At 46.7% G+C, this 21,501-nt stretch overlaps 1 protein-coding gene across 3 annotated transcripts in view; it reads right to left on the bottom strand.

Moving 5' to 3' along the window:
- TBC1D22A (TBC1 domain family member 22A) overlaps window positions 1-21,501 on the bottom strand; it is a 347,433-nt gene that overhangs the window by 179,838 nt on the left and 146,094 nt on the right. The window contains exon 9 of one of the 3 annotated variants that reach the window (XM_058568129.1): window positions 20,040-20,284. The exons of the other annotated variants lie outside the window; for them this stretch is intronic. Within the exon in view, the coding sequence (XP_058424112.1) occupies window positions 20,055-20,284 (230 nt within the window). The 3' untranslated portion in view covers window positions 20,040-20,054. Of the gene's footprint in view, window positions 1-20,039; window positions 20,285-21,501 lie in introns of those variants that run through there. 3 annotated transcript variants of the gene reach the window in all.

Below are 21,501 nucleotides of genomic sequence, written 5' to 3' on the forward strand. Positions count from 1 at the left end.
ACACTGTCCCCAAGCTGGGATGCAGGACCAGACCCCACCAAATGCAGGACATATGGAGTGCCCTTTGGGGGAGTCTGCCCCCATCAGGGGAAGGGGAAGGGGACCTGTGTCTCCTACCTCCAACCCATCCTCCACGCGGCCCAGCGGGCCCCTTCTACAAACGGACCATCCGTGACGTTTGTCAGACCCGCTCCCCCGCACCTCACTGGCCCATGGCTGTCCCTCTCCTCAGGGGAGGCAAGCTGGTCTCTGGACAGTAGTAAGGGGCACGTTGGGCTTCGCACTGCTCCTCTTCCTCTCAGATGAAACGGCCTCGAACACAGCCTCACATCTGGCCTCTGCCATGACAGCCTCTCCAGTGCAGGACAGCTCCCACCAGGCTCAGCTGGCTTCTCATGGCCATTGCAGGATCCCTACTGAGCTCCACCCTCCAACCTGCCTGGGTCAGTATTCAAGGTGCTACTCTGGCCCCCCTCTGTTAGGCCTCTGTTCATCTCTAAATTGCCATGTGCCCAGGTGAAGAGGAAGGTGCTTTTATTGGGCCCCACACACCCTGGCATTTGGTGCATGGACTGGGCACAACAGCTGGTTGGAAGGTAGAGACCCCACCGTGACTCTCCGAGTGCAAAATTCTCATGGTTCCCTGTGGATGTCAGAGCGAGGCCTCCACTGAGCGCCCAGCTTGCTCCTTGAGGACCCCCACCACATGCGGCCCTGCCTGTGCTGCCTGAGCCCTGCCTCCCCAGGCTCCCTTCTTCTCAACCCACCCAACGCGCACACATCCTCCAGCAGGGTTCACACAGGACACTGCTCCAGGCTCACCAGCAACAGAAAGGACGTAAATCTAAGATCCCAGAGAACCAGAGCTCAAAGGGGCCATGGTGGCTCTCCCATCGAAGCCTTCGTCTGCAAGGTGAGGAGAAATGCCTCAGCCCGAGCCCGCAGTCCCCTCACTCACGCCCCTCGGCCACTCTCCCCGTCCGTGTACACAGCTACTCACCCGCTAAACGTCACCCCGCCTAGACTGCACACGACTTCCGCAGGCTTGCCCAAGGTCACACCCTGAGAATCAGACCACTTTAGGGCTCGACAAGACATTAAATACACCCCAGTGCAAGTCTCCCAACTTAGGGGTGACCAGAGTGACCCCCAAAAGAGGAAAGGGCCTTCGTCTGTCTGGTTATTCCAGCTCTCTATACAGACAAGGAAGAAACCTTTCCAACAATGCTTTTATTACAATACATGTTTTCTTGAGAATAACTGGGGGAATACAGAAAAGTCTATAAAAGAAAAGAAAAGCATCCATTAATGGACTACGCAGATATAACTAATGTCTTGGTATAGTTCACTGTGTTAGTCTGCTGGGGCTGCCGTAACAAAGTCCCACAGACCAGGCAGCTTAAACAACAGACATTTATTTCCTCAGAGTCCTTGAGGCTGGAAGGCCCAGACCAAGGTGTCGGCAGGGTTGGTTCCTTTCTGAGCCTCTCTCCTTGGCTTATAGATGGCTGCCTTCTCCCTGTGTCCCCATGAGGTCTTCCCTCTGTGTGTGTCTGTGTCCTAATCTCTTCTTATAAGGACCCCCAGCACGTGGGATTAGGGCCACCATATGACCTCATTTTACCTTAATTATCTCTGTGAAGGCCTTATCTCCAAACACAGTCACATTCTGAGGTCCTGGGGCTGAGGACTTCAACATAAGAATTCTGGGGAGAAACAATTTAGCCCATAACTTCCTTACACACACACAAATTTTAATAAACCAGAAATGAGACTAAATGAAGTTTTATGTCCCATTGTTTTTATTTATTCTCTGGTCATTTTCACAAATTGAAAAAGAATTTTTTTATGAAATCATGTTTACTGCTGCTTGGAAATCAACGTCCCACAGCTGGTTCAAACCTCCCTCACAGCTGGAGCTCTGAGTTGGTGTGGAGCATCTGTTAGAGCAAATGCTCCGGGATGAACAGGCCAGCCTCAGTCTTCACCCACATCCCCTTCTACTTCTGGAGACAAGGACGCATCCTTTCAATAAGCACCAAAGTGCTTTCCAGAAAGGCTGCTGCACCAAAAGATTACAGGGTGTCAATCTCACCTCACCTGAAGAGCACTGAGTATTATGTCTTTTAATCTTTGCTAATTGTATAGACAAAAATAGAATTGCATTATTGGTTCAATTTGCATTTTCATTACTTGTGAAGCTAGACTTTTTTTTTAGTTTATTAGTCATTTATGTTTCCTACTTTGTACCATCTCTGCTTATTTCTAAAAAGAATTTTTTTAACTATGTATTTGCTTTCCACAGACACAAGACATGGTACATAAAGATAAATACTACCACAAAAAACACGTTTGCAGCAAGGAAAGGAGCACAGGTTGCTTTGAAAATGTAAATGCCACCTTCAATGGAATGCCCAAGGAGCTGCCAATCAAAGCAAACATTTCTAGCCAAAATCTGAAGCCACTTTTTCACATAAGCATGAAAGATAACTAAAATTATGATACCATTCTAGGGTGGCTGGAAAATAATTTATTTTGTTTGACCTTTCTTATTCAATTCAACATTAGTGTACTTTTAATCAAATATATCAATATGTACTAACTAACCCTGCTTGGGGTAAGTCAAAACTAACACACCACTTCAATAATAAATCAAAAAATCGTAATTGGTATTTTAATTTTTTATAAGTAACATACCATGTAACACTAGACTGGATATTGTATCACCACCACATAATTACACCCCAGCATATTCCACAGCCCATCCTTCACACTGTTATTAGACTCATAAAATATGCTTCCAAAATGAGAAAAAACAGCTGTCAAGAACTGCATCTTATTATTCAACTATTAAACTTTCTTAATCATCAATCAGTTTAATTGCTCCTGACATGAGTTATAAATAACATTTTGTGGTTCAATAAAACACTACAAGGATAACCCCTTCGCTCCCAAAGCCAATCAGAAATTCCTCCTTGGATATTCCAGTAGGATCTACTGAGCCTTCACTGGTATTCAGTCATTTCCATTTCAAATGGATGTAATTCTGAAGCATTTTGCTAACTTATGCAAAAAATGTTAAGAAATCGCTGTATTAAATTACACAGCATTATTTTCAATTAGATCCCTAATGGGTAGATGACCCATTTCACTCTGGTCCAACTGAATAAAGACATTAATCTCTGTGTCCACTTGCTGTGAATCCTGTCCCCTCCTCCAATCCAATCAGCTCAGTGTCCCCCAAGATCCTGCCCTCCACCCAGAGCCTGGGCTGCAGCAGATGCAGAGACACTGACAACAACGAGCAGCTTACCCTACAGGGAACTTAAAATTGAGAGATGATTATAATGAAAGGCAGGACTCATCAACTGACTATGGTACTTTCCCTTATCCATCACGACTCAGATACCACGTGCCAGGCTGCATGTAACAGAGCATGTCATCCATCTTCACAGGACTTTGCTCTCATGGTGTTAGTGCCATTTCATATGCGGGGAGGGTAGCAAGCCTGGGGGACTCACTGAATGCCTAGGGTGGGCCTGCTGTCTACTAAACACGTTCACACAACCCTTTCCTTCTCCTCTGTGATAACTATGCACTATTATAATCAAGCAATTATGTAGATACCTGCATTAACGTCGGTCTTCCCTGATAAAGCGTAGGCTTGAAAGACCTGGGGAGTGACACCCAACACAAAGTCACCTAGAGGTGCCCAAGACATACCACTGAAGGCCAGATGAACAGATAGCCTCCCAGGGCCTGAATGGAGAAAGAGAGGCACACAGCAGGCTGGCCTCCAAGGAGGGGGAAAGCCCATCTTGCTTGGAGGAGGAAGGTTTAGTAAGGCTTCATGGACGAGGAAGCCCACTGACTCAGGCCTTGAATATAAACAAGCATAGAGTTTTAAAAATTCACACGTCCAACCACCTCACTCTCCTAACTAAAATTACTCTTCCACAGCTCCCCTTGGTCCCTACAAAAAAACCCATGCCCTTCGGCCTGGCCCACACAGCTCTCCACACAGAGGCTCCCTGTGGCCTCTCCGGACCCAGTCCCCGCCACTCACCAGCATGATCCACTTGTGGTCACTGCACGCTCTGGGATCCCACATCTTCAGGCCTTGCAGTGTGCCCCTCTGTCTGCCTTGCATGCCCTTCCCCTCCTCCACTGAGGTCCTCCTCAGGTCAGCTGCCCTGCCCACCACTCACAACCAAGACCAAACAGCGCATCTCTCTCACAGTGAAGGACTGCCCTGCAATCTGTTCCTAGGCAGTGCAGTCTTTAGGGGCTCTCCAGGAACCCAGGGCCCAGGGCCCAGCACAGTGCTCAGCCTAGACAAGGCACTTGAAAATGTTCATGGGACAGACAGGCAGACAGACACATGGATGAAAGTATCAAATGCTTAGCCACGGCCTTATGGTTTATCAAGTGTCTTCTGTAAAATGATGTCTTTGGGATTTTGTTGTTGTTAATACAGACGGCCCTAGGAAACGGGGTTTTAATCAAAGGAAGTAGGCTGAACAGAGGCTGGCACACCCAGGGGCAGGCTGTCAGAACCTCAGGCAGAAGGTGATGGGTAACACCCATCACTTTCATTGGAGAAAGTCAGGTGGGAACAGTAGGTGGGGGCCCCGTGGTAGTGCTCTGTATCTGAATGAGGAAGTCAGAAGAAGCCACTTAATGCACTCTGAAATGACGTCATTAGGGCTGTGCTCCGGAAAGATGAGCCCAGCAGTGGGAGCCAATCAGAGGGGAAGAAACGTGAGACAGGACACTACAATGCGTGCTCTGGGCCACAACTCTGGCCTTCAACAGGGAATCAATGCAGTTTCTAATCTGGGCAAACTTCAGTTCATTAACTCAACTGATACGCACTGCACACAGCCCAACCGAGAAAACCTTCCACATGCTGACTGCAGTGCCAGGCGCCATGCAGCTCACGCATCATGCATTGCATGACTTAATCCTACCCCAGAGCAAGCAGCAGGCAGCTGCCCTCACCTATTTTAGAGGTGAAAGAGCACACCCAGCAAGGCCACAGACATGTGCAAAGTCACACAGCCTGTAAAAAGTGAGCAGGACGGAGCTCAGGCCTGACTGTCGGACTCCAACATCCACGTACCTCCTATTGTGGGGAAGGCTTTCTAACTAGACTAGGATGAGCTCAGTCTGATCCTAGAGCTTCTGGAGAGTCTGAACCCTAGAAAGAGTGGTTAGAACACAGGCTCTGGAATCAGGCACTCAGTGCTCTGCCACCTCCCGGCTAAGTGGCCTTGAGCAAATCAGTTCACCTCCTCAACCCTCAGCTTCTTTACCTATAACTGTGAAAAATACCACCAGCTCCCTCTCACGGTGGTTGGGAGGACTATGCACACGCAGAGCCAGGCTTAACAAAGTGCCTCCTATAAGTAAACACTCAATAAATGTTCATATTGAAACTGGTTAACTTCCAGGGAATTCCACCAAATCCCAAGAGGTGGAACAAAAATAACAATTACAACAGACTTTCCACAAAAACTATGGAGGACAAATGAAATGACATCATTCAAGTATCAAAAGAAAAAACTGTCAACTCAGAATTCCATACTCACTGAAAATATTTGTCACAAAGAAATGTGAAATAAACACTTTTTCAGACAAACAAAAGTTACACTACAAGAAATGTTGAAGAAAGTTCTTTAGGCAGAAGGAATGAGATCCCAGGTGAAAAGACAGATCTATATAAAGAAATGAAAAAGACAGGTAATGGTAAAAATGGAGGTAAATATGAAGGCCTTCTTCCTTATTTATAATTTCTGCAAAAGAGCATTGACAATGAGCACAGCAGGCATACAGGTCTTGGTTTCCAATACCATTCTCCCATTGGAGGAACTGGGGCTCCTTGGAGAAACGGCCACACACACACATACCATGATGGGGGATGTCAGAAGGACCCGGGTGCCAACTGAAAGAGCGCCCAGTGGCCAAGCTGAAACAATCTGAGCAAGAAAATAGATAATGTAGTATTGGACTACACCCCAAAATGGAAAATAAATATCTATGAGTCGATACCGATATAAATGATTGAATAAATTAACAAATAGTGAAAATACACAAATCTCTCATGCAGAAGATTTCCAAATAATCTATGTAGATGTCTGCCCCCAAGGAGACAGGGTTTGGGCGCATCGTAACTTCTTTCCAAAGAAGACAGCATGGAAGGAGAGAAAAAAAAAAGAGGAACTCTCCACAGGAAAACCAGACAAACACACCACAGCCAGGTGACCAAGGTCGACGCCACAGCCAGGTGACCAAGGTCGACACCAGCAAGAAGTCACGTTGACAGCATGTGCCCTGACGTGATGGGATGAGAAGGGCACTTCACCTCTTTGTTATTCCTCTGAAAAACACAAAATTCCAGTTTAATTACAGAAGAATTCAGCAGACAAACCTAAATTTAGGGACATCCTACAAAATGCCCAGCAAGTACTCAAACTATCAAGGTCATTAATGAATCTAGTGGAGCCTCAGGAGACATGACGACTAAATGTGGTCATGTGGGGTCCTGGATGAGGTCCTGGGACAGAAAAAGGACATTAGTGAAAACTAAGGAAATCTAGATACAGGTCATAATAAAGTATCAATACTGGTTCCTTAGCTGAGACAAATGTACTGATGTCAGACATTAGCAGCAGGGAAAATGGGTACAGGGCATATGGGAACTCACAGTACTATTTCCACAACCCTTCTAACAACCTAAAACTATTCTAAAATTAAAAGTTTGTGTAAAAAACAAAAAAGCTCTCAAAAGCAAAACTTGTAACAATGTGTTGTGGGGTGTGTACCATATATACAAGTCAAAGAGGACAGGACAAAGGAAATGGAGGCACACTGGTGTAAAGTTTTACACCATACATCAAGTGGTAAAATATTTTTTGAAGGCAGACTGTGATAAGTTAAAAACGTATACTGTAAACCCTAGAACAACTTGTAAAAAATAAAGAGACATGTAACTAAAGAGCAAAGACAAGTGATAGAATGGGATCATAAAAAGAACTTGATTAATCTAAAAGAACACTGGCAGGGAAGAGCTCCCTGAGTCAGGCCGGCTGTCCTCACAAACGTCTGGTGCTCCAACTATATGACTGAGACCCCACGCTGGGAACCACGCCCTACATGGTGGCTGAGGAGCCCAGGCTGAAGAGCGGAACCTCTAACTGACACACACAGACCTTATGCAGCATCCTGAAGACGACAACACGGTGGAGAAGGAGGGTGAGAAAGGAGGAGGGGTGGGTGGGGACCGCTGCTCGACACTCGAAGCTGTCCCTGCCTGAGTCCTGCGGGGCCCGCTGAGCACCCATCACACACAGGTCAGGCCCACAGCCAGAGGGAACCAGAAGCACAGCTGCTGTGCCCACAGGACAGCCCTCTGACCCAGCACAACATGTCGTGCTGCCTCTCATCACAGACTTATCTGTGCACACCCCAAGGCTTCGCGTCTTCTCTCTGTCTGTCATCACACATCGGTGAAGCACCAATGCTGCCAATCCTTCCCTGATCCCAGGGCAGCAAAGTCGTCGCAGACCGGAGCCTTGCCCACATGACCTCAGAATCTGGACGGGGAGGCAGAATTGCAGGCACAGGTGCCATGAGAGACGAAGGTCTGGGAGACAAGGAGCTCAGGGTCAGGCCCAGATGACAAGCAAGGGTGTCAGAGGAGCAGTTACACAAAAGCCATGTGGTCCAACAGCACCTGGAGAGTTCCTATCCTAGGCCGAGGCCAGGGCCGGGACGTGTGCACAAACGCCAAGACAAAGAAGCCACCACCCCACGCTCACGATGCTAAGGGCCTAGTGACAATCACGGGGTTCCCCGGACGGGCACAGGGTGAGGAAACACCAGGGAGCTCAAGAGATGGCAAAGGGCCCCTCACAGGAAGACGGCGCGCCTCTGGAGCAGTAACCGTGAAGGGCAGGGGCGGCAAGCCGTGAGGCTGCCAAAGCAGTGCGCTGAGTGCCAGTGACCAGGGAGGGGCCAGAGCGACACCCACAGGGACACCTCTGGAGGCCTGAGCATGCCCTGTGTGCTGTGAGCAGTGGGGGCACCAAGGCTCTGAGCAGAGGCAGGATATGTCAGACCAGACAGCATGACAGCTTGTCCCAGAGACACGGCCCAGGATGAACCTGCAGGAAGTGAGACCAGAGACAGGTAGATAATCGGATGGTCCTGATCCAGCAGTAAGACTCGGACGGGAGGGGCTGGACGGGAAAGGGTTTTAGGAGACAGGATCAGAAGGCCTGGAGCCGGACGGTGTGAGGGGTAAGAGAGAGAATGCCGGGTTTCAGACCCGGGAGACGGGGCAGACGCACGGAGCCAAGGAACACAGTAAGGCAGTGGGTGTGGGAGAAAGTGCTGCGTCGGCCCAACAACAGGCTCTGTGGCTCCTGTACCTTCGAGGAGATGCCAAGGAGGCAGGTGGGTACATACAAGTGGAGCTTGGGGGCAGATCTGGGCTAGAAATTCGACATTTGAGAGCACTAGGTCTTAATCTTGTAGGTCAGCCCTCCCCCATCCAAACCTGATGAAAACTAAGCTCCTTTCCCCAGAAAAAACATACCAACATGTAACATTTGGCACAGTTTCAGGAGGTTCACAAACCCGCTAAAAACCACCAGTGGACGTCTAAGAACATGATGTGGTGAAGCCACCAACACGCAAGAGGTCACCCACGTAAGGAACGATTAGGGGAGAGAAGACCAAGGCCCAGGACCTGAGACAGAGAGGAGGAGGGAGAGGGACCAGGGTGGCAAGGCCAGGAGGGCCTCCGTCCTGGAGCCAACCCAGGAGAGAGCTTTAGAGGAGGGAGCGGCTGCAGGCGGACGTCGGCTGCAGAGAGCCAAGGGCGTGCAGGGTGGTCACAAGTGACCTCAACAGGCATGCTCACCCGGCCTCTGGTCACGTCTGCCCCACTGGGCGTCCACATGCCCTGCCCTGTGCAGCTCAGCAGAACAGGTCTTGTTTTCAAAACTCATAATAAACAGCTCCTCTCCTCCTGCTCTTAATGTAACAATTGGTCCCACTCCAGTCAGCTAAACGCGATTTCCAGTGAAATGAAAGAAGAGGGGGCACAAGCTGCTTCCCCAGCCCCCGCCAGCAGCACAGCCTCAGGGACTCGAGGACCGCGCACCTAAAAGAGAGACATGTCCTATTACAAACAAAGCTCTGCATCTGAGCCCTTTGCATGGAGTAGCACAAATTCCATTGGTTATAAATCAGGCTTATTAATTTTGTATGGATCTGAAAGAAAAAACCCATCGGTCACCCCTGAGGTGCCTGCCCACTGTACATCTCTGCCATAACTGGACAGCTGACAAAAGGTGCTCGGCCCTAATGATGCATTGTCACCAAGACAAGCTCCACGGGCTCCCAACCAGCATCGAAGGCTGGTGACAGCCCCCACCCCGCATGAAACACAGCCGTGTCAATCCAGAGGTCCAATCGCACCAACTGTATATTTTCCATGCTCACTGCCCTGGGCAATACTGCACACCCTTGATTATTCTTTGGAAATACATAATACATGAATCACGAAACCAATTGCGAAGGCCCAAAATTAGACACTGCTGCCCTGCCCCAGAAAATGCTATCATTTTAGAATGTTCTTCTGAAGTGGCTTTGTGTTTTATTGGCAATATGGTGTATTATTATTACAATAATAATGATTTAAATATAAATACCATTAGAGTTATAATAATAACGCACATGTACTTTGTGATTTTATTTCAAAGACTTTACAGCACTATACATATATTCAATCATTAACCTCCCAGCAAGAAGGAAAGCTGAAAGTATTGTCTCTATTTTGCAGACGGCGAGTCTAAGGCAGAGAAGCAAACAGTAGGCAGGCCCAAGGCTGTGTGCAGGAACAAAGAAAGCTGGAAAACTGCTAGGTTATTTGTACCCACCAATATGCACATACGCACACTCACATCTGTATGGATGCAGGCTCACACACATCTCACGACAAACCCATGTCCCGGATATTTACAAGGAATGTGAGGAAGCAGAAATCTCTCTAGAGAGAAAGAGCAACAGAACTTTTGCAAACTAGAGAGAAATACAGCAGAACTACTGAAGTGGGGGGTTTTGCTGTTCCCTTCTCTTCATATACACAAGCATCTAGAAGATGCAAAGCTATGTAAAAGGCGTTCTTCTCTACTTTATCAGCATTCAGGTCAACATTCATCAATTGTTTGCGCACATCTACAACGACTATTTCAGTGTATAAAAGCTGCCACGCTCTCTCTCGTTGGTCCTCGGAACTCCCTGACACGATGTCACTGGGCCCACACGGGAAATGAAGAACTGAAGCTGAGAGAACAGAGCTCGCTCTGACCTCAGGCAGGAAAGTGGTAGCCAGCAGCCACAAAGCCTCCACCCCCGCCATCTGCCCTGGAAGAGAGTCCTGCATTTCATGGTGGACACAAAGACCTGAAAAAAAGGCCCAAGTCAACCGCTCCCTAGGGAGGAGATAGCAGACAGGCTGTGTTTTGATACAAGAGCAGCACTGGATGCTCCGCATGTCCAACAGGCACCATAGACCGCACGCATCCAAGACTGAGCTCCTGACATCCCTCCACCGCCAGAGCCTCTCCCCGCCACCTTCTCTGGAAGTGGCCATTCCATCCTTCCTGTCAGTGAGGGAAAACCTTGGGGTCATCCTTAACCACTCTCTCTCTCTAACCTTCATCCAATCTATCAGCAAGCCCTTCCAGGCCCACCTTCAATCAGTCAAATCCAACTACCAATCGCGACCACCTTGCTCCAAGCCAACATCATCACCTCCCACCTGGACGAGCTCAACGACCTAACCGGTCCCCTTGAATCCAGCCAGCTCTTCCCTTCAGCCTGTCCTCAGCACGTTCCCCAAGCGACTTCACACAGATGGAGCCATGTTAACTCTCTGTTTAGAACCCTCTCTCTTCCAGATTAAAAGCTAACCTCCTTCCAGTGCTCACACGTCCTACAGCACCTGGGCCATCATCACTGCTTGGATGTCCCTTCTCTGGTCACACAAGTCTCCACTTGGGCCCTCGGGCTGGCTAGACCCCAGTGCCACCTCAAGGTCTTCACCCTTGCTCAGAACATCAGATGAAATGACTGACTCTCACTTACATGATATGCTTTTATAAAGAGACCTATCTTTACCTCTCACTGAGGTTTAAAGATGGGCCAGGTAACAAAACCTCAGACTCATGGCTCCCATCTCATGCTCCCTCCAGGGTACCTGCTCCCTGAGTGAACCCTGGACAAACCGCCCACATTATCTAAACAGTCTGATCTATGTGTGAGTGTGTGTGTGTGTGTGTGTGTGTGTGTGTCTCTCTCTCTCTCTCTCTCTAGTGGCCCAGCACACAGGGTTGAGTCTGCATAAGGGAGCCATGGCTATGACATGCCTCTCCTGGATGTTCTGACTTCCATAACCCAGACCTGTATGCCTCTGTCTGGCAGTGTCTACAAGATGAACTTGCTTCCATGGAGAAAGGCACAGTCTTTACCTGGCTCACAGGGTCTCTCAGCAGCAGGGAGGGGTTCAGTTCTAATGACTATTCTTCCATCCTTCTTGAGATGTTGCAGCTCCTGCCCCCCAGGGACAAAGACCATAGAGAGGAGACACCCTCTGTGCCTGCATCAAGGTTTCCCAAGCTGAGCTGAGCAGAAACCATCGCCACCAAACAGATTCCCACAAGCAGTTATCGGCTAACGCAAAACAGGAGTTAGAAATTCACTGCAAGGGGGACGTGAGCAAAGCCTGTGACTGCGACCAAGGTCAATGGAGGAGGCCCTACCCCACGGGAGCCTAGCACGTGGGAAAATCTCGAACGCAGTACCAAGAATGAGGACTCGCACAGAAGCATGATCACGCACAAAATGACACTTAGTGGCAGGTTCTCAAGAGTTCATTAGAAACAACTGCTAGTGTTTCTTATCAGTCTTGCTCTGGAATAGAACCAAAAGGGAAAAAAAAAAGTATGGATGTCACCTTATTTGTCAATTTAAGAGCTAAGATATAAATAAAAATCTTTTCTGCTTAAAGAGCTTTGATTTCTTGTTTTCTCTCTTTCACCTGAAATGTTTTATTTGAAGATATATGGTTTGTTGTTTTTATTTGCATGGTTTTGTCAATCTCTCTTATTCATCTCTGATACGCAAGCCCTTCATCCTTGCAGCCCTCCAAAGGCATGTTTCCTAGACAACACACCGCGGCTCTGAACACTTCATTTCTGCAAGTATACAAAGAGCATCCTTCTCTCATTCACAGCTGGCATTAAAAGGCAAGTTTATCAGGTGAGAGCAGGATCCTAAAAGCTCTGATAATTTTTCCACATCTCTCTTGAGAAAAAAGAGCTAAACAACCAGGTCCCCCAAGTTAGCAACAGAATGGAAGGCAGCAGCAGAGTCGCCAGAGAGAACAGCCATGCTGTCAAACAGGCTAAGAGTGCAGAGGGCCAGGCTGTTGTTATGGCCTCTGGCCACCTTCCTTGAGCAGGAGTCCCCAGCCCACGCCCCAAGCCTAATATAGATAAATCTACACACCTCAGATGTAGATAGAAAGAGAAGGAAAAGGAGAGAGAGAGGAAGAAGGCAGGAGGGGAGGAAAGAAAAAGAGGAGAGAGATTGCACCCACCAGGCATGGAGTCAATGTATGAAGAAAACCAGCACAGGGAACATAACAGGCAGACAGGCAAGCAAATGGTGAACAACAGACATGGCTTCCCCAAGGCCTTGAAATACGCTAAAACCGAAATAACTGCAACAAGGATGGCAGTGACCTGGATAAGGCATTTGTAGAGCTGGGCTCGAGGCCTGTCTCTGTGCTACCTGCAGCAACTTGGGTAAATCAGCCAGGCTTATGCTCTTACTTCCCCACTATAAGATGAGGACAGAGAGCCGGATGACCTGAGAGATCTGATTGTTCCCCTGTAACATGCAAGGATAAGCTGCTAGCGCTGCCTGGGCAGGGCTTTTTAAACTAAGGACGACGACTGTCAAAGCTGGCTGCCCTCTGAGGACCACTGACTTCAGCCAGCATTTGCCATGCGAGTTCACACCCCTAAGCCCAGCATGACTGAGAAGGACCCAAGAACCATGTCCACACACAATGCAACCCTGAGAAAACAGATGATTTGGAGACAATCAGCTGATATGGCGAATGCTCCCCTCTTCAAACTGGGTACTTATTAAGTCAAATCACTCTACAGACACCCCAGGGGCACGCAGCAGTGATGTAATAGTTGAGACGTGAATCAGCGGTGCCGCTAACTTCACATGCAAGTCCCTTATCGTTGCAGGGCCTCCACCCCCTCATCGGCACAGTAGGGGCTGTGCTTTAGGGTCCCACAGTCCCCAAAGACCCTCTGGCCTTAAATCCTCCGACCAAGGCTTGTTCCAACTAGGGAAGGCCACCGTTCAAAATGCAGGCCGAAAGATGACTAACAACCAGACTGCACCAAAAACAGCTCAGGAAGAGGCAGCAACTTAACTCTCTCTCTCTCAACCCCCGGGGCCACGCCATCTGCCAAAGTGAGAGTGGGAGGTGTGATCTCATTGCTCTAGTGATGTGCTCAAAATGCACTTCCTAACCCAGCCGAGCACACAGCTCTGAAGACGAAGCTGGAGGGAGGGACAAGGGCTCATTCTTGGTGGCGTGGTCTTGCTGATAAAGTCGCACAGGCTGCTGACTGCATGAATGAAATGCATTCATCCCAAAGTGAAAGCAACCTGCAAAAGCTCTCAACGCATCAAATAGTCCACGTGCCTGTCGGCCATGGGGCCCTTCTTGTGCACCTACTGAGTGTTCTGCTGGGCAACACAGTGAGGCAGCACCTTTGTCACATTCTGAATGAATACCATAAATTACCATTTACCCTTCCTGAAATTTAAACTATCTAAGAGCAAAGACCATGCTTACACATCTCAGTATTCCAAAAACCTACCCTCGGGAGTGATCTTATAAAAGTCTATGGGATTGAACAGAAAGTGCAAGGAGACCAGAAGACAGGGATTCCATTTTGACTTTTAAGAACCAAAGTCATGACCAACACACAGATTGTAAAGAGGCTCAGGTGCCAAGAGTTGCAAAGTCAAAAGAGGTGGCTTCTCATTTCCAAATTTTCCTTTAATCTCTCTCAGGCACGAGAAGATAGAAATGAAATAATCTACTCTACACAAACTAAATCTCTATCTTAAACGAAAAATCAACCCAGGCTTTCAGTTTCCGTGAATTAGAAAATAAATCAAATTTCTGCACCCATCTTTACCTGAAGATACTTTTTCCTCTAAAAACAAAAAAAAGGAATAATAATAAAAAAGAAAGTATCTTCGTTTTACAAAATTTGAGACCAATTTCAGTCAAATTATAATAGATTAAAAAGCATCGAGTGAAAAAAGTTTTTTTTTAAAAAGCATGGAGTGTATAGACTTTAATGCTAGTAAAAGAAATTTAAGATTTAAGATTTTTAGGTGAATCCAATTAGCATCAAATATAATCTCATCATGTAAAAAAAAAAAAACAAATATAAGCACATGAAAAGACACTCAGCATTACTAGTCATCAGAGAAAGGTAAATTAAAACCAGGAGACAGCACTTCATCCCCACTAAGATGGCTAAAACAAAAAGACAGACACTAACAAGTATAGGCAAGGATGTGGAGAAATCAGAACCCTCCTACTGCTGATGGGAATGTAAAATGCTGCAGCCCCTTTGGAAAATAGTTCGGCAGTTCCTCAAAAAGTTAAACACAGAGTTACCATATGACCCAGCAATTCCACTCCTAGAAATATCCCCAAGGGAAATGAAAACACGTCCACACAAAAACTTGTACACAAATGCTCATGGCAGCATTATTCCTAACAGCCAAAATGTAGAAACACTTCAAATGTCCATCAACAGTGGAATGGACAAACAAAATGTGGTCCATTCATACAACGAAGCATTATTAAGCCTTAAAAAGGTACGACAGGGGCCGGCCCAGTGGCGCAGTGGTTAAGTGCTCTCACTCCGCTTCGGCGGCCCAAGGTTCGCAGGTTCGGATCCCAGGTGCACACCAACGCACAGCTTGTCAAGCCATGCTGTGGCGGCGTCCCATATAAAGTAGAGGAAGATGGGCACGGATGTTAGCCCAGGGCCAATCTTCTTCGGCAAAAAGAGGAGGATTGGCGTCAGATGTTAGCTCAGGGCTGATATTCCTCACAAAAAAAAAAAAAAAAGGGTAGGACATTCTGATGCATGCTACAACACGGATGAACCTCAAAAACACTACGCTAACTGAAAGAAGTCAGTCACAAAAGGCCACATACTGTATGATGCCATCTATATGAAATGACCAGAATGGGCAAATCTACAGAGACAGAAAGATCAGCGGTCGCCAGGGGCTAGACGGAAGGGGTACCAGGGAGTGACTAACAATGGGTACAGGGTTTCTTTCTGAGACATGAAAATGTCCTGGAATTAGTGGTCACGGCTGCACAGCTCTGTGAATACACTAAAAGCCCCCGAATTACACACGTTAAAAGGGAGACAGGTACCTGTAGGGAGGGAGGGAGGTGGACAGACTGATCAATTGATCGATCGAGCAATCGACAGATCAGACAAAACACACAAGTAGGGGATGGGAAGAGGTGGTTTCCTCTCCCCTCTTCAATCACAGTTCCTGCTCCCATCCTGGCCAGCCAGCAGCACACTCCATTACGGTGTACGCACATCTTTGACAGTCGAACATTTAAAGCCTCGCTACAAGACAATCTCATTCTCTGAGTTGGTTTACGTTCAAGCAGATATACTGCAAAGTTGTGTCACGTGGAGGAAAAACACCAAGTTACTTTCTGCCCCTGGCTAAGGACTGTGGGGCAGACTCCCGTCCAGCCCGCCACCTCCACTTCTGGGACGTGGGTGATGAGCTCAGTAATTACACGGAGACGGATGCCATGGGGAGGCTGGGAGGAGAGCGCAAGCCAACAGTGAGGCACGCAGCTCCCTCCGGAGCACATTCTCCTCATAATCACGTTAATTGCAATTAGCTCTCTCCTCCTTCATCATTCTTTTGCTCTGACACCTGCGGAAGTCCTCTGGCTTCTGCTCAACGCCATTTTCCTGCTGCCGCTGCTACTCAAGCGCGTTCTCCATGTAGTCCCAGAAGCACACAGCTCTTCCACTCTGCAGTTCTGGGTGATCATACCTTTGTGAGCACTCTCTCTCCACTCTCACCAACCAACCGACACCTAATCTTCCTAACAAAATTAATTTCTCTCATATTCAGCCCTGAAATAAACTTACCGATGACAGACTTCATTTTTTCCTCATAATTCATTCACCCTTAAGGAAAAGTTTCAGAAGTAATTAAATTGATTTTCCTTTCTGTTTGGGACACGGATCCATTTAGAACAGCAAAGTAATAGAAAGCATGATCTCTCAGCAAAGATGCCTTTGGGGGGCTGGCAGTCTGAGCACTAGAGCAAGATGCATTTCCTGAAGAGACCGCACAGAGTGAGCCTCTGCAGACGGGGAGCCAAGCGCACCTCATCCCTCTCCCTAATTGACATATGCTGTATACATTACACTCAGAAGGGCTTCACAGGCACTTTCTGGATCCAAAAAGGCTCTTAAATATTAATGTGGTTTGAATCTTTCTTGAATACTATTCAGTTCTTATTATTGAAGCAAAAACTTAGACGTCTGACGCTAATGGCATAGCTAAGCAGCCAAAAGAATGCGACCAGAGTACCCATTCCCAATTACCCGTGAAGGAGTCCCCAAAACTTCCCCAAAGAAGCAAATAACAGCAGTGAAGTCTGGGGCTTTCAGAAGTCAATCGTTTATAGAGAACGGGAAAAAAACACCTCAAAACAAAGTTAAAACAAAAAATCACAACAAAAAAGATGGCTCCATTGCTGATACGTAATGTGAACAGCATACAAGGCAGCCCAATTTCCACATGAAGGAGGAAGAAAATGAATAAACAAACCAGAGGGTCACTGACTTCTCCCAGGCCTGGAGTCCACCTGTTGAAAGCCCCAGGACCTTGACCACGTTTCTTAACTTAAGAGCCTCGTTTTCCCAGTTGTAATGTAGAATTCCTTTCAAGGTTAAACATTCGGAACACATTGGGCACAGCACCTGACACACCAGGAGAGGGTATTCCTGCTACAACGAAGAACTCCCAGGTCTCCTTTTTCTCCCAGGGAGTGGGAAGAGGGAGAAAGGTCCTATCACCCAGGTCCAGGTTTTGCAAGTTAACTTATCACAACGTCAATTTTTAAATTTGAAAACTCAGCTGGCTACCCACAAAGCACACACACGCTCCAGCTCTACAGCCCACCTGTGAAGCCCACCTCCACCCCAGGCCAGGACCAACCGCCCAGGTTCTCCAAACCCACCAGGGTCACCAGCACTGCCCTGAATTCAGGACGGTGACACGGGCCCTCTCTGCCATTCACTGTCTCAGAGACAAGAACCAAGGATTACCACTGCTCTCAGGAGGCTGGCACATCACAGGAGGTGCACACGTGCTCCTTCTAGTCCATCTATCACTGACTTCAAACCCACATTTCCAGGACACTCTCAGATACCCCAGGGGACCACCAGGAGACTCCTCACTGGCAGCTCCATGAACTCACAGCATACCAGGAGAAATAATCACCATTTGTCACCTGAGCCCAATAGACTCTTTATTTTTATGTATTTTTAACTCACTCTACAAATAACTTACAGAATTAAGAATAAAGTGAGGGTAAAAAAACAACTTTGTTAGAAATTTTAATCTGATTTTAAACATAGTAAACTCAATTTTTCCCCATATTTTCCAAGGTCTGAAGGTACAATATATCTGAAATGGGCAACATCCTTTGAAAGCAAATAATTGCTCCCCAGTCGTTATGACTGAATCTAGATCATATCTGTATTGTAAGTACTGACAACATACTACAAGTTCAACTCCGGCAGTTCCTAGCTTATCACGACTCAGATTCTTCTCGCAGTTACCCCGTCAAAACGCGATCAGGATGCCAGGTCTCAGATCCATCTCCGATCAGCCCTAGCTTGTCAGGATTTCTGGCTCTTCTTCCATCTGCACTGCTGAAATGCAGTCATGGTTCTAGACTGCAAATACATCTCTAGTAGTTTCAGCTAATGTTACCTCTAGTTCTTCTTCTTGTGTTTCTGTTTTCAAAACACAATACTTGAAATTGTTACTTACGGCTTACAATTTTGTTGAAGGGAGGATAACCATCTTCTTTGCTGTGGAACTGCAAAGGATTTTCATTTTTAGATTTATGAACAATTAGAATGATCAAGCCAGTAGATTTTTTCATTTCCACAACTTCCTCTTCATCCCTTCTGATCATCTCTTGAATACACAACTGCTTTCAGCATTTATCCATTTACATCCAAGTTTGATCCACAAACATCACAAAAGATGAAAGAACACTGCCACATACTTTTTTAGCAAAAGGAGATGGTCCACATTCTTGTCACAAAAATTATGTGATGAAGCCTTCCTACTGAATGACTAATTGGATGAGAAACCATATTTCCTTCATGTCCTCAGAATCACGTCATTCATTCAGTGATGCTTGAGTGTGAGAAAATGCATCTAAGACAGCTTCAGTGGAAGACTTGCAGTCTGAGAATTTGCTTATACGGTCAATTTCACCATCATCATTAGCATCTAGAGAGCAGCCCTCCGTCTCTCTGCATCCATCTTCTGATTCGTCTAATAATGGGGGAAAGCCTTCCTCTGCCAATTTTCCTCTTTTTGTCATTATCAGTGAAAAATAAAAAATCCTAAATTCTCCACTGTGTTCAATGAAAGCTAAAAAAAAAAAAAAGACTACAAAAATGTCTCCAGACTTTTTTTTTATATCTTCTTGAAAGATAATATAATCATTTGGGAAACACAATAAAAAAAACTGAAGGATCATATAAAAGGGATGGTTTATTTCACTATAGCACAATTCTTCTAGATTATTCCATCTCTTATTCTTCCAGATTATTCCATCTCTTATTCTTCCATTCTCTTGTTTTATTTTTTTACCCTAGTTAGGAATAATTGATGAGCAATGACAAAATAATTCCTACGATGATAAAACAGCAAAATGTTTTAAGATACAGAAAAAAATTAAGATCTGACAATATATCTTAGATCTATAAAAAGGTCCAATGGACCTATATGATAGCTGCAAGATAGAATGGTTTTTATTCTATTTTTCAAAATAAGTAGATTTTCTCCTTGATCTTTGAAGAATAGAATAAAACTCATCAAATACCAACCCTTACAAATAGTTTGAAATGTTCAAAAAGGAAACTCAAAAGCTAAAATTGGACCATACAGACCCTGAGAGTGTACAGAGGGTTAAAATGCCCTTCCTCAAAACTAAAGAAAAATACAGACCATGCCCAGAGCCTGAATAAAGTCCCTCTACCCTTTACACAAGTGCACCCAAGAACCCTATTTGTTCCCCCCACCAAAAAAAAAAACAAACGTTATGTTTGTGAGATGTAAAATACTCATCTTGAGAATGACATGACACTTACAGAATGTCTACCATCACTAGTTTATGAGGAACTGCCGTTAGTTTGCTTTTTGGTTAGTAATTTTGTTTTTACTTGGAGTTTAAAACTTAGAAGATTCTTCAGGCCAAGCTGGAGCGGCCTGTGAGGAGCAGGATGCATAATATATTCTCTTGTCAGGGCAGTAAATACTCAAGACTAACTTTCTGCTCTGCTGGGCCAGCACATCCACGCACTCACGCGAGAGCCCATGAGCAAGGCCCCTCACGTTTGTTCTTTATTCAGGGATCCTCTGCAGAGCCCGAGCGGCTAACTGACAGCCCTTGTCCAGAACCCGACAGGAAGATCCATAATTACCGCGGGCCTGTCTCGCGCTCCGCTTGTCTAGCTGTCCGCAGACCTTGCTTGGTAATGGAGGTCATCAAAGGGGAACCCGAAAGCCTGCCCTGGCCCAGGGCCCGGGTGGGTGAGCGTTCGTTAACAAGACAGGGCTGGAGACGCTGCCTATATACTCTTCTCTTTGGAGAACTCTGAAAGCTCCCGGCCTGGGAGGCCGTGCAGGGTGCCCAGAGGGGAGGGACACACCCACCGTCCCACCACCAAGCCTCCGGTGCCCACCCAGCGGGCACGCCTACCTGACACCCAGGAACTGCTGCTCCACTTGACCTCTGCTCGCTGCTCAGAGGGACACTGACGGCCATCGTGCCTGACTTTTGTTTCTTCAGAGAAGATGGCTGTGAAAAGAATGCCACTTGCCAGACCTGGCGACGGATACTAACAGCTCAGAGACAGGAATGGATAGTTGACAGGTCTTAGGCAGAAAATAAAAATTTCTGGAGGAGGGGAACGCAGGTAGCTAAAGACAATGGCAGCCACCAAACTACCCGTCTCCCAATATTTCCTCTCAAAACAACACAGAACAACAAGAAGGGAAAAACAAAGCTACACTAAAACCATGGCCTTGTAGCTTGAAAACAAAGAATGCCCAGGCCTCAAAACAACTGTCAGTGAAAAGGAAAACTCCCCACATCCCAGCACGCTGGCTCTCCCTCTCCATCCCCTTTCCCCCATCTACAGACAATATCACTCATGAACAGCACTGCAAAAATACGAACAAACAGACTAGACACCACAACCAAGTTCCTAATTGGTCTTGTCTTCTCCACAGGGCAAGCTGGTGGAAAAGCACAAGTTCTGGGGTCAGCAGACCTGGTCACACCGAGCACTTGGTAGGTGACCTCGGGGAAGTCATGTCACCTCGCTGAGCCTCCCTGTGCTCATGGGTAAAGTGGGTTTTGCAAGGATTACCTGTGATAATGGAATTAAGCACACAGCACGTTGTCTGAGGCAGGGAACTCATTAATGTCGCAGTTACTTTCATTAATAAAGTCTCACTGTGACTTGCAGAGCGCTAGCGCTTTCCGTAAACTCACAAATGGTCGCATGTGTGAGTCAGTAAAGAAACCTCATATCAAATTAAGGCATTCCGTAACAAGTAATCCATCAGCAAGCAAGGACTTCTTTCCCCTAAGCTATAAAACTGAACTGGAAATACAAAGAAAACAACAGATCACAGAATGTATCATAACGACTTCATAACTAAATGCTAGCAATTAAAAAAAAATTCCAGAGCTGGCCCAGTGGCATAGTGGTTAAGTTCAGTGTGCTCTGCTTCAGTGGCCTGGGTTCATGGGTTTGGATCCCAGGCGTGGACCTACACCACTCCTTAGCCATGCTGAGGCAGTGACCCACATGAAAATGGAGGAAGACTGGCACAGATGTTAGCTCAAGGCTAATCTTCCTCACCAAAAAAAAAAAAAAAATCCAAGGAAATCTCTAGGGATGAAATAAGACTAACATGTAACATGCAATAGCCAGGAACAGGTGAAACTATATTTCAAAATTAAGCTGCATCAGGGCACTCATGACCACACCCCTGCACCTTACAAAC

The sequence above is a fragment of the Diceros bicornis genome, chromosome 25 (assembly GCF_020826845.1).
Source record: "Diceros bicornis minor isolate mBicDic1 chromosome 25, mDicBic1.mat.cur, whole genome shotgun sequence".
Lineage (NCBI taxonomy): Eukaryota > Metazoa > Chordata > Mammalia > Perissodactyla > Rhinocerotidae > Diceros > Diceros bicornis.